This window comes from Ischnura elegans, chromosome 3 (assembly GCF_921293095.1).
Source record: "Ischnura elegans chromosome 3, ioIscEleg1.1, whole genome shotgun sequence".
In the NCBI taxonomy this organism is placed as follows: Eukaryota; Metazoa; Arthropoda; class Insecta; order Odonata; family Coenagrionidae; genus Ischnura; species Ischnura elegans.
Window position 1 is genome coordinate 3,632,509 of NC_060248.1, and position 13,842 is coordinate 3,646,350.

Here is a 13,842-nt window from a genome sequence, read left to right on the forward strand (position 1 = left end):
TTATATCTGTCTCATTTAAATTCTCAAAATCAGGAATAATTTTTGCTGATCCCTTGCCATGACTTCAATTGCAATTCTTGATTCTTGTACTTGTACTCATGTGATGAATCCCACAAGTGAGTATTGGCCTCAACTTCACCTATTAGAACTTCAGTGTCAAAATCACAGGATATTGTAGTGGTCCCGACCCACCCCCCTTCCTCTCTGGTTCGTGCCAATTTACCTTCCCCACGGGATTTAACCGGGGATGATGAGTCGAGGTTCGGCTAAATAAAGGTGGTACTGTTCGGCCGTGACGGACGATGACACCGTACGGTCGAGGAGCGATTGATGCCCCTCGCACCACAACCAGACTTTTGTTGAGTCAATGAAATAAGGTCACAATTCTTTTGGGTTCCCCGCTGCACCGCGTTATTACTCTGAGAAGCGATCGAATGAGGGATGTTTCGACGACTTTGGCAAGATATACGAAATACGTCCTTTTCACAACACATTTAATAAAAAAATAAATTGACAGAACAAAAATAACCCTTTTGAACATTAACTGCATCTCCTTCAAACAAAAAAATAACTAACCCTTCAAAACAAACGGCGCCACCTTTAAATACAGAATAACTGAAATGGGATACCAGACTGGGAGCAAGGTGCATGACATCGCCTCAAATGAATGAATGCCCATGATTGACACACTTTCGGAAATAGAGAATTTCTCTTAAAGTTCATTGTCTCTTGTCTTCTATTTCTGAGGATTTAATGACCAAGGGAGGACAAGACACTGAGGCAAGTTACCAGAGTTCGCAATCCAAAAGAATAGTATGTAGGGAGTCAATGACCCAGTGTCCACGCAAGTGTGTAAGTTCCAATGGCGACAATATAAATCAGTCCTCACTCATGGAGCAGACCATCCTTGCGAGTGAGTAATGGCCTGCAGCTTCATTTGAAAACTCTTGCATGAAAAATAATAAACAACTAAGTAATTCACAAATTATGTGCATCTACATACGTATATTGAGTTTTTTACATGTCAGTCCGCCCATGGCAAACATAAACTTAGTGATGTCCATCACACGTCCGCGGTGGCGAGTGTCAAGGTGGGCAAGCAAGGAAATGTGTGGATTGGGCTCAAAGTGGACCGCTTGCATTGAATTTGAAAAGAAAAGGCACAAGGTAAAGCGATGCTTGGGCGACACACGTTCACCTCAACACAGGGACAGGAAAGTAATTTGTGGCTGGGGTCGAAGTGGTCTGGTGACATTGAATATGAGCTAAAATGGGAGACAAACAGTGGCAAGCCACAATTAAGTCCTGCCTCCCCACTGCACTGCGGTTCTCCTAAATTGTAAAACTGTAGCAAAGGAGAGCCAGCCACTGACATACCACGATTATTTCCATGTCCCCCAAACCCCACCCCCCCTCTCACAGTACATATCTTGCAATCGGCCCATGATTCTCACGACTGGGCCTAGAAAAGCGACGAGGCAACAAGCGGAAAAGGTCAATGTGAGTTCAGAGCAGGCAGGCGGGCACTTGTGGCACTATTATAAAAATATTCTGTTAATACCCTGGGAAGGCACCACTTATGAATTTATATATTTGCTGCTGAAAACACTGTTTGGCATTGGAGCCCAATTGAGGAGTAGTTTTATCGCCTGGAATGCGGTAATGTTACCTTCAGCATTCATTCTCGTGAACAGTCTCTTCAATTCACCAACTCACTAAATTGAATCACTAAATAGTTGTTTTATCTAGATTAAATTTTCAAATACAGTTCTCAGCCCCAAGGATGAGAACTAAATGGTTGAACAGTGGACAAGGGACTGAATGCAAACTTTAATTGACAAAACCTCAAGATTATTATTATTATATTTTGTTCTTTAATTTTCTTCAGTTTTCACTGAGTAGCTTTAGTGTTAAGAGCACGGGTTCTCACCAAGGTAACTCTTTACTGTTGAATTGGGTTGAGAAATTTTCTCGTGTTATGACAGGTTGAAATTATTACAGCCTTTTGCAGTTTGATGTATGTATTTGGATGGAGGTTGAGTATTTTGAAACTATTTTGTATATGTTTTGGAATGATACCGGTAGCTGAGATGACAATTGGAGCTATATAAACCTGTTCCATATTCCATATTCTTTTTATTTCTATTGCCAATTCTTGGTACTTGTTAATTTTAACTGTTATTGTCTTTTCGATGTTATGCGACAGTGGCACGGCAATATCAACTATGTAGCAAGTTCTATATTTCTTGTCAATCAACACTATATCTGGGGGTCTATTCTCTAACTCGAAGCGCGGTAGCTTTCTGGTGGAAAGATGCTTAATTAAGCTACTTGCTCCCACTTGTATTCTCTAACGCTGAAGCTCCGGAGAAGGGAGCTTGCAGAAGCTACCGGTAGCTTATTAGGCTCCAACCCTTATTCTCTATGGGATTTGAAGCTACTTCCGTAGCTTCAAACTAGCTACCACGGTAGCTTCGCGAAGCGCGCCCTCGAACCCCGCGCTTCAGCTAGCTACCATCAAAATACATAGGGAATTCCCATAGGGCCATGTAGGGTTCTTGGGAATTCCTATGAACCGCCGTGAACCAAGTGGCGCGTGTCGCTAATCTTTTGTTCTATCCCATCAGTCTTTCTTGGCACGGCTAGCGATTGAGTGGTAAACAAGAAAAGTGTTGACTATTTTTGTTGTTTTGCGTAATTATTTTCTTTAATGAGGTCGGGAATGCTGCGTAAATTATTTGAAGCCTTCAATTATTGTATTCTTAACAAAGTAGTGGGCATGAGTGACAAATTTCGTGACTAAACATGTTTCGGAGTGAACTATCGATCGCGTTAACTAGTTGATTTCATTATTTGGAGAAGAAAAATGTTACTTTCAATCGTTTTATATCACGTGAAATCTTATTTTGCATGAAGTCATTACTAGTGAGAAGAAAAACCCCGAAAACAGTGATTATTATTGATGTTGCGAGAGACTGTTGTAGTGACGGTACAAATTGATGCGTTGAAATCATTACCAATGCCAATGTACATGCACTGCATTTTAAGTTGGTGTATTTGTTTTGAATTTTGAGAAAGTGTAGCCATGGATATTCCAGAAGCCCACGAAGGAAGTCATCACAAAAACAATAATATAATATGACTTTAATATTGGGAGAAGGAACTACGTTTAATAGGTTGTTTTTTCATAATGATGGTCAAGTTCTAATGAATCGCCCTCGCTTGCAATAGTGCAAGATTGGCGGTTGGCATATAATACTTATTCATAAAACCATTTAAATATTAATTTAGCCGTCGTGAGAACGGCACGACAGTAGAGTTTTGTGTAAATATTAGAGATGTGCGAATAGTATCCGCGAATACTCGAATACCTCGAATATTAGAAAGTATTCGATATTCGAGGTTTCGAATAGTTATGCGAAAAGTACCGCCTCGAATACCTCGAATACTTTGAATTTCGCGTCATACACTGTCGCACGCACGTCGTTGGTAGTTGACTCGGAAAAATGTAGAGAACTGTAGTCATTTAGTGCTCGCAGCGCCGTTTTACGCAAGTTGACGAATTACATCAAATTCGTGGATTTTAGCGGTGAAAAGAGTTCGACGAGGGGAACCGAAAATGGTCGGGTGAAAAATTCCGAAAATCCCCGATTGGAGAACTTCAGTGCCGTGGGATAGCAACCTTAGGGCATATCCCACGATCCGCTATCCCCCTCCATTCAGCACTCGCCTCAACCACTCTGACGCTTTCCTCTTCTCCGAAATCAAACAAAAGGTCCCAGCTCGCGCAGGGATCGCATTACGAAGACCCCTGCTTCGAAAAAAATATCGAGTTACGAGAACAATAAAAACGTGTTTCCCGCCCTCCCCCCTTTTCTCACCCACTGACCTTTTTCTGGCTACCTGCTTCGAAGTTCCCCATTTCTGGAGGTCGACTGCTGTGTGAGTACCGTGGGATACTTGCATTAGCGCATTTCCCAAGATCCTGTATCCCTCTCCATTCAGCACTAGCCCCCCCCTCTGAGGCTTTCCTCTTCTTCGAAATAAAAAAAAGGTCACAGCTCGCGCAGGGATCATATTACGAAGACCTTAGCTTCGAAAAAATACCAAATTACACGAGAACAATAGAAACGTGTTTCGGGCCCTCCCTTTTCGCCCCCACTGACCTTTTTTTTTCCTACCAGCTTCGAAGTTCCCCATTTCTGTGGAGGTCAACCGCTGCATGAGTCATCTATTAGCACAAAAGGTGTCTAAGAATGACTTTCGTCAATTGATGTTACACCTTTATTGAATTGAAATATTAGTAATGTGCGCGTAATTTCAAAAAGAATAAGACCAAACACGACACATTTCTGAGTTTATTTAAGCAATTTACGCAAAGAAATAAATATCAAAATACGACGGAGACTTAGCATTCTGGCGAAACTCGATATGAGCAGCAGAGCTTCTCGGAAGCTGATGCGGTATTTTTTTCCGAAAACATATATCAAGTTACAATTTATGAGTGGTGCTATAAATCTTTATTGTTACAGTCGCAGACAAAGGGATATTTTCTCAGAATATTTGGTTTCTCCCTGATAGCATTCCAATTCATCTTCTTATCTCGTGAGAACTCCCAAAGATGGACTGAAAATAATTGAAGAAAATCCGGTGGAAAAGAGCTTGTATTTTGCAAAATGCCTCAGATTGTCAGCTAGCACTTCGCAGCAGGAGTGGGGGTAAAGCGATGTTAGTTGAATTAACTATATGCCCAATTGTTTCCATAAAATTAAAATATTCATTAATCAGCTAAATTCCTGTTCGAATCATTTAAAGGAAATCAAAATTACTCCCCAAAATGTTGTGTTACCTGCTGCATAGGCAACTGAGTCAAACATTCCAGCATTCATCATTTAGTATTCGAGGTATTCGAAATTCGAGGTATTCGAATATTCGAGCAATGATTTAATATTCGAATTCGATATTCGAATTCGAGAAATCTATTATTCGACCCATCTCTAGTAAATATCGTTTGAAGCATATTGTGAGCCTAAAATGATTGCTTAGGCCAATCTGAGTGAAATGACGTAACTTTCAAACATAATTTTCTCCACCTTCCCATTAACTTTGTTGAAGATATTCCCGAAATAATATACACTTATCGTATGCACATGTTATTGCGATATTCTCTCGCAGTGCAAGAAGGAACAATCCCTGCACAGAAACAGTTGGTCATCAAAATTTTTGCATCAAACAGGCAAAAGCATAAGGAGCGCTGAGTGTAAAGTTCTCGGGAATTAGAACGACAATGTGATAGCATTGGTTTAATGTGTTGGTAGTTTACTAACATTTTCTCTTCATTATATTTACATGGCCTACATGATTATCAATCGTGACATAAACTGCTGCATCGATCGAAACTATTGAATTGATATAAAAGCCGCTTAGCCAAATATAATTATTTCTACGTATTTCTATTATTATGAAAGCTGAAGGCACTCAGCATTTCGTAATTTACAAAGCACATTATAAATTTCAACTAGAAGAAAAAGTCAGCCGAGAACGACTACATTATGATTTTCCCGCAGGTTACGAAATGAAACGAGCGATTTCATTGGTTCTAAGAGTAAAATCTGAGTTTGCACGAAATATTTCTCATATCCCATATCCGGTCTGAGAAAGCTACCAGAAATTCTCGGTCTGAGAAAGCTACTCCCTGTTAGAGAATAAGGTTGGTAGCCAATTCTGGTAGCTAGTTCGAAGCTACCACGACGGGAGCTTCGAGTTAGAGAATAGACCCCCTGGTCTATTATTAACTATAGTTTTATCTGTTTGTATAGACAGATCGTAATAGATTTTAAATGCGCCGTTTTCAAGCACTGTTTCAGGGTGGTACACATAATATGGGGTCTTAGTATCTATTAACTTGTGCTGGTAGGCCAGTTTTTGGTGGATAATTTTTGCAACTTGATTATGTCTACTTAAATATTCCGTATTAGCTAGCATCTTACAGCCAGATATAATGTGCTGGATTGTTTCAGGTACTTGAAAACACCTTCTACATTTGTCATCTATGTATTATGCTTTTATCACCAAGGATGTACTTTGCATAATTTTTAGCGCGGATAACCTGGTCTTGTATTGCAAGCATGAACCCTTCGGTTTCTCCATAAAGTTCACCCAATGACAACCATTTGTTTGATGAGATTTTATCAACATATGGTTGATTGAGGTCATTGATGTGTCGTCCATGTAATTCCTTCTGGGCCCATACTTCTACCTTTCTATTTAATAGAACAGCTCCTGTGGTGGTTGCTTCATCGGTCGTGCCATTTTTTAGATTTAATGGTGTTATATTTAAGTAAATGAAAGGTCGTAGCACTTTTCCACAAGAATTTTTAATTCGTACAACGCGTTTCAGCTCACTGAGCCATCATCTGGTTTGTACCAGATGATGGCTCAGTGAGCTGAAACGCGTTGTACGAATTAAAAATTCTTGTGGAAAAGTGCTACGACCTTTCATTTACTTAAATATGTCTAACTTCCACCAATTGAAGCCTGAATCTGTTGAACTTAATGGTGTTAATTTGTTGTCGGCATATACTATTGATTTGTGAAGCATCGAACTGTTTGATTTATCGTAGAAGAAATGTTTTAGTCCATGAATTTGGTTTTTGAGGAGCTGTTGTAAATCTATTAACCCTCTACCTCCCATATAGCGGGGTAGCATTAGCCTTTCTATTGCAGCCTTTGGGTGATGTAAATTAAATTTTGTGAATGATGTACGTATTGATCTTTCTATGCCTGCTATTTCGGTTTTGGTCCAGTCAATCACTCCAAATGTATATGTCAACACAGGTACCGCAAACGTATTGATGACTTTGATTACATTTCGTGCATTTAATTCTGTTTTAAGGATGGATGTTAGTCTTTTATGGAATTCAGTTGTTAATTCCTTCTTGCTCTGTTTATGTTGTACAGTAAACTCTTGATTTTACGAAGTCAGTGGGACCGGAAAATTGGCACTTCGTAAAATCGAGTTACGTAAATTCAAACCTTTTTCATAAGTCACGAAAAAAATGTTCGCTTTTGTTTCTTCCGCCGTTTTTTGTCTTTAGTGGTCTTATTTAAATGTTTTCAGTGGTTATTCTCGGTATAATTCATAGAAAAGGCTTTTTGCTATCGATTTATGATGTGAAAAATCGTTAAATAATTATACCACCATAAAATTCCCATTTCTTGTTCATACTTCAACATCAACGATCGCAAAAGAAATTCCCGACCAGTTTAGAAAACGTAATCAAATAATGAATTGCAATGTTTATTATAAGAATTAACAGTAATAAATTTGTGGTTAGGAGCCAATAGCTACTATTAAGTATGCAAAAGATAGATATTTGTTTCTGACACCCACGGAATTTTAGCGGCAGCCGGCCTAACCGCCATTTATGTCGCCCTCTATCGCTCAGTGACGAGAAAAAAAGAAAAACAAGGGTCTTAGCCCGTTTCCAAAATAACCTTCGTAAGTTAATATTTCGAGTTACTTCGTATTTTCAGCAGAATGTGCTCTATTTTCACTGAGATTCAATTACGATCATAAATAACGTAGGATGTGATTATCTTCTGGCGAATATTTGATGTAAATTCTGTTTGAGTTCTCCGTCCGACTACTGTGTTCCATCATCTTCGCAGACGTTGCCATAAAAGACTTAATTCTTCATCAGGACTGTATTCTTCATACCGGGTGTGAGGTGACCTGTTCATATAGTATGTTTCTCTCCTTTTATGCCGACAGGAGCAAGGTTCCAACCGGAAAACGACAGGAGAAACATCTTACAGTATCGGAGAAATATAGATATAAACGTTATTATCCACATTGATTGTTTTCCTACAAGAGACGTTTTATCATTTCTCAACGTGGTTTAGTATTGGTTCGCAAGCGTGAATTCCAAAAAAATGACACGCAAAAACCTGTACCGTCACCTCATTTAGTTTTCGTGTTCCTTTCTCCGCCGTATTGAAAGTTAGGCAAAGGATCATTGACATAGAGAAAAGATTTTCTTAGTTTTAGCACTAAAAAATAGTCGCGCCATAATCGTAAATAAATATAGTGTGGAAAGAGCAAAGAAATTAATTTCAATTGAAAAGTCAGCTGAGAAGAAGAGAGACAATTATAAGCGCGGCACCATTTTCCCGATAGTGGAAGATACTTCTTCCGCCTCTCTCCGGTTAATAACTTCCCCCCGTTGCAGGTAAAGATGAACCATGCCCTTCTCCACAATCGGGGAACGTTCCCAGTGGGTGGGGTGAATAAGAGTGGGATGGGGATTGCCTGAGGGAAGAAGTGTGGTCAGCACAAGGACTGGTGAAGGGGGCAGGACAAAGAAGGGTGGGGAAATGGCCTTCAGCTCTGCCTCAGTCTACTTTTGGGGGCCGTATTTTTTTGCGACGCACACAAGCACAGTCTCCTTAGGGAGGGAGTGAATGGGAAATGCTGGGGAAGGAGGGGTTTGGGATGCGTAAGGTGGGTGTCAGCAAGATCAGCCAAAGGCGGCAGGAGGGAAGGGACGGCTTTGGAAAGACGGAACCCCAGCATGGGAGAACGGGGAAGCGCGTGAGAAGAAAGTTCATGGTTAGACTTGGAAGTGCGTCTTCATTACGAGAAGCCTGAAATATAAATTGGCGGTAAATAGAGCCCAGTACTTAAGATATTTAAGTTGTTCATTCACAAAGGCCAATATATACACGAAAAGATATTATGGCGCGGATTGCATGTATCAACGTCCATTTCGGGATGTTATTAATTTCTGTTCCCATTTATAAAAGTAGCAAATAGATTTGAAAGAATGATAATCATGAATAAAAATATCTAAATCGATATCCAAACGCACATGAGCAAAATAGATGAATGTATACATACCGATCCATCGCAAGTAATACCGCTCAAGCTTCTTCCGGTATAGGTCTTTAAAATCCTGGATAATGCCTTGGTCCAAGGGCTGGGACTTGCTAGACGAGTTCGGGGGTAAAAAGAGGACTCGAACATTAGCCAATTTTAGATCTTCCACGTATTTATGAACGGTGGCATTATCCATTATTAAAACAAGTTTGCTGTTCTCTCCAGCAATTTTTCTCTGTAGACGTATAACCGTTTGCTGGAAAATTTCTCGGGTCATCCAGCTGTTTTTATTTGCATGGTAAAAAACGGGGAGGGCTTCCAATTTTACATGTTTTAAGCACCGTGGCCTTTCAAATTTCCCAATGACAACGGGCTTATTTTGTCCGTGCCCGTTTGGTTGACGCACAGCCCCACAGTAACACGCACTTTACTCTTTTTCCCCCCATGGCACCTTTGCCCTTTGAAACCCAGGGTTGCGTCAGGTAATGCATTAAAAAATAGCCCAGTTTCAGGGGCCAGCGAGGGTGAGCTCGTCGAGGAAAGGGACCCTTCGAAGTGCTTCGGCGAAAAGTAGTCAAGTAGTCTTCGAAGTACGTTCACAGCAGTGCAAAGGGTTAATTAGGGGTGTACGAAATACTCCGCGCGACCTTCCTGTCATGTTAAACTACGAATTATTGTCGATGCTATGTTTACGAACAGGCACGTAAATAGGGGCATAATGTCAGCCGCGATATTTTAACTGAACTCCTACTCCCCCTAAATTCCCACAGTGAGGTTTTTGGCGACCCATTTCTCTCCAAAGTTGCATTATCATTTACGATTTCGCACTTTTGATGGACCACAGTTGGAAGCGCTGATTTTTTAGCTACTTACGCCGGCGTAACTAGTTTTGTTGACAAATTTTTCGCCGTAGTTCGTATAAACGAATGCCATTTGCTCCTAGGGACCGAGCTGAGGTTCGTAAATTCAAAAAATTTCGTATAATCGAAACTTCGTATAATCGAATAGCGCCATGTATTTAGCATAGGCTTTTCACCGGGACCGCAATATCACTTTGTATAATCGAAAACTTCGTAAAATCCTGCTTCGTAAAATCAAGAGTTTACTGTATTGATTTTGCTTGCAGGAATCCAAGGTATTTGTAGTTCTCATTTGCTTCCATAGATATTATTGACTCGTCATCTGTAACATTGAAGTTACAATGCTTGATTTTCCCTTTTTCTATGTGAAGCAATCTGCATTTATCCAATCCGAATTGCATTTTTATATCAGAGGAGAACCTACTTGTGACATCCAAAAGGTACTTGAGCTGTATTTCATTTGAGGCATAGATTTTAATATCATCCATATATAGAAGGTGAGACAAAGTAAAACTGGTGTTTGTACTATTTTTTATTTTGTATCCATATTTAGTGCTATTGAGGGCATTTGATAATGGGTTCAACGCCAGGCAAAACCAAAGTGGACTCAATGAGTCTCCTTGGAATAAACCCCGTTGTATGTCAATGGTTGGTGTTATAAAGCCTTTACCCAATATATTGACCATTAGGGCTGTTTTCCACTTTGCCATAGTTGCTTCTAAAAACTTAATGATGGTGCCGTGGATTTTGTATGTAGTCAGAACTTTTAAGAGCCAATTATGTGGGACACTGTCAAACGCCTTACGGTAGTCAATATAAGCAACATGAAGGTTTCTGTTATTTTTGCGTGATTGTTGTAATACTACAGAATCAATTGTCAATTGCTCCTTGCATCCCATATGGAACTTTCGGCATCCTTTTTGCTCTTCTGCAAGTATATTATTCTGATCAATATGGCTATATATTTTATTTGTAATACAAGACGTGAGTATTTTGTATATAGTAGGTAGACATGTTATGGGTCGATATTGTGTTGGATCTTTCGTATTCATTGTTTTGGGCTTCATGTATGTTATCCCTGTTGTGAAAAAATCAGGGAGGTTTGTTGGGTTATTAATAATATCATTAAAACATTTGGCTATGGCTCCATGTAGAGACGTAAACTGTTTATACCAGAAGTTTTGAATTCCATCAGGACCTGGTGATTTCCAATTATGTGCCTTTCTTAAAACTATTTTGATGTCCTCGGTTGAGATTTTAGTAAACTGCATTTCAACTAAATTGAGGTGTAAGTTTTCTTCGTTTCCAATCCAGCTTGCACTCGAATTGCTTTCTGTTGGGGTCGACCATATTGAGGACCAGAAGTTGTATACTCCATCCTGATCTGGCAATTTACCTTCGATGTCAGTTGTTGCAGATGATCTCAGCTTCTTGTAAAATGATTTTTTGGAAGTTTTAAATTCCCAGTTTTGTTCCTTTCTATTGAAAGACTTACTGTATCTTTTAAGGCGCCTAGTTTTTGTTTATTAAGTTCGAGCAACTCTTTGACATACCTGCTGTGGTTTTCATTAGCTACATCTATGTTGAAATTTTTGAAAACACATTTAAGTGATGATACTAACTTTCTTGATCTATTTCCATTTTGATATTGGGTCAATTTACCAATTTGCTGCCTTAGATGTTTTATATCGCTCTCTAAGCGTTTTCTCCATGGTGGAATTGTTTCTTTTCTTACTGGCACTGTTTCAGATAGGGAGTTCGGTTTGATTTTGAAGCCTAAGTGTTTACTAATGGTGATAGAAGCAGCATAAATCAATGTATGGATGTCGGAAATATTGCTTAAATACTGGGTTAGCTGTGGTAGGATATTATTGACCATAGCGACGGTTTGCATAAACTTCGTTGATGTATTTATTTTTGGAATTTTTGGTCGCTGGCTGGGATCTGAACCGTAATATCCTATTACCGTTTTGGTTAGCAATTCTGATATTTCAGTCTCTTCAAGATTTGTCGTTTTGGACTGATTGGTGTCAATATGTTCTTCTTGGCATTGGCTATTGATGATTCCTGAGTTTCCTGTTTTAAAAATTTCGTTCCTAGATTCCTCTGCGGGACGTGGGGTTGTTGACGGTTCAGCTTCGCTAGATTTAGGTCCAACATTTAAACTGATTTCATCCTCATTTATTGGTGGGTCTATAAGGCTACTTCTGGACAATTCTTTGCTTACTTGATGTTTTATTTCTTCAAGTATTGGAACTGGTAAAAGGTTTTTTAATACAATTGCACGTCTCTGGTCAGCTACTCTTTGTTCGGTGACTACACATTCTGGGTAATTATTATTATTATTATTAATTAAACTCGTCGTAGGCTCCACTTTGTGGAAGTTCATTTTAATGATAATCTAATACCTCTGCATCTGATTATGATGCCCAAGTGTTGAAACTAGACATACCTTAAAATAAATTGATGGAATACAACAGTTTTTTTCATTTCATTAACATTAACTAAAACTATTATATTAACTTGGTGGTCAAAAAGCGTATTTGTAGAGCAACATTAACACACACAGCTCCAGCACTTCACACAGTCCTTTAGAGGTGGCACTGGATAATAAGATATGTAATAACATTGCAGAAAATGAGCATACCTTGAGCATGCGCAGTTCCTTACAGCACTGCCTCAGTTGCTTGAATTCTGCAACATTCACTTCAAAGAGCGAGGCTGAATCATGGATCTTCTTGTTTTCCCCCTCGAGTAATTGCAGATCGCTGTTGGTTGCATCCAGCAAATGGTATGGCCTTTCACAGCTAAATCTAGACAAATGAAAGAGTAGTAATTGCAGATTGTTGTTGGTTGCATCCAGCAAATGGTATGGCCTTTCACAGCCAAATCTACACTTGACCAAGGGCAGAAATATCACTAAAGGCCAATTTCACATCACTTTGTTTAGTTTGCTCACAAAAAAAGGGTACAAGCCTTTTGGGTATCATAAATAAGGGAAGGAAGGAAATCTCTGCTGAAATAAATGCTTCTCGGGAAGAGTTTTATTCACATAAATTGTGCATAAAAGGTGACTTAACCCTAACCGTTTATCAGAGCAAACTTCACAAATTTAAAAGATAGTGGGACCTGACGTCATTAAAATGTTGTGGGGAGGAGGCTTACTCATCGGCACTGGCCTATCTAGAGTATGGTGCAAATGATGTCATTACAATATACTGTTCACAAGGCCCGCAACCACAAATATGTGTTGCATTAGAGTGTTCTTGATTTGACTACTATAAATGCTGCCACCAACCTGGCATTGTAATGGGCCGATGACAGTCGCCACTTACGTCTTCATGGTAGAGCAAGTTGAATTTCATGAGGATTTGAATTAAACTACAGACAGTGTATTACGTGAAAAACTGAAACTCCTCGGCTAATTGCGCCAAGGGTCTTCGGCTCATCTTCCTCCAGGCAGTGCCGCCTTTTTCCCAGTAGCGTACACTAAATAAATGCTAAACAGAGCTACGGATCTACTGCTACAGCGATGAAGCTGTAATTAAGGCTGTAAACTAATATTACATTCTTGATGGTAAAAATTTATCAATTTCAACGTGGAAGGCATTTATAGAATCCCGTGCTCATGCGGGAAATCTTACGTTGGTCAGTCAGGGTGCTCTGTGACTTCCCGTATTAAAGAACACAAACGGACGATATTACATCTTGACACGGAGAATTTGGCTGTAGCGAAGCATGCTTACTCGGAAGATGGGCATCGAATTTTAATCGAGAGATGCAGGTGTTAGCCCAAGAGAAATTTTATCATCAACGACTAATTTGGGAGGCTATTGAGATTGAGAAATGCCCCCAGAATTTCAACAGAGTTGACGGCATTAAACTCAGCCAGATATAGAAAACAATCTTCCAAAAGAGAAAACGGCGAATATGTTACCAACAAGGTTTTTCACTAGATACGAAGAAGAGTCCACTTGCCGCTCAAGGACAGGGCTGAGAGTTCTGCTGTTGTCAGCGCCACCCTCCTCCTCCACTACTCTGGTGGATGGGGGAGGTTGGACGAGTATATTAATTGACAACCAATTCCGTATTTTCATTCATCTC

At 39.7% G+C, this 13,842-nt stretch overlaps 1 protein-coding gene across 1 annotated transcript in view; it reads right to left on the bottom strand.

Annotated features, from left to right (window-relative positions):
- Positions 1 to 13,842, bottom strand: part of LOC124156654 (dynein beta chain, ciliary) — a 315,587-nt gene that overhangs the window by 172,921 nt on the left and 128,824 nt on the right. Inside the window, exon 27 of the mRNA XM_046531313.1 lies at positions 12,386 to 12,551. Within this exon, the coding sequence (XP_046387269.1) occupies positions 12,386 to 12,551 (166 nt within the window). The remainder of the gene's footprint in view (positions 1 to 12,385; positions 12,552 to 13,842) is intronic.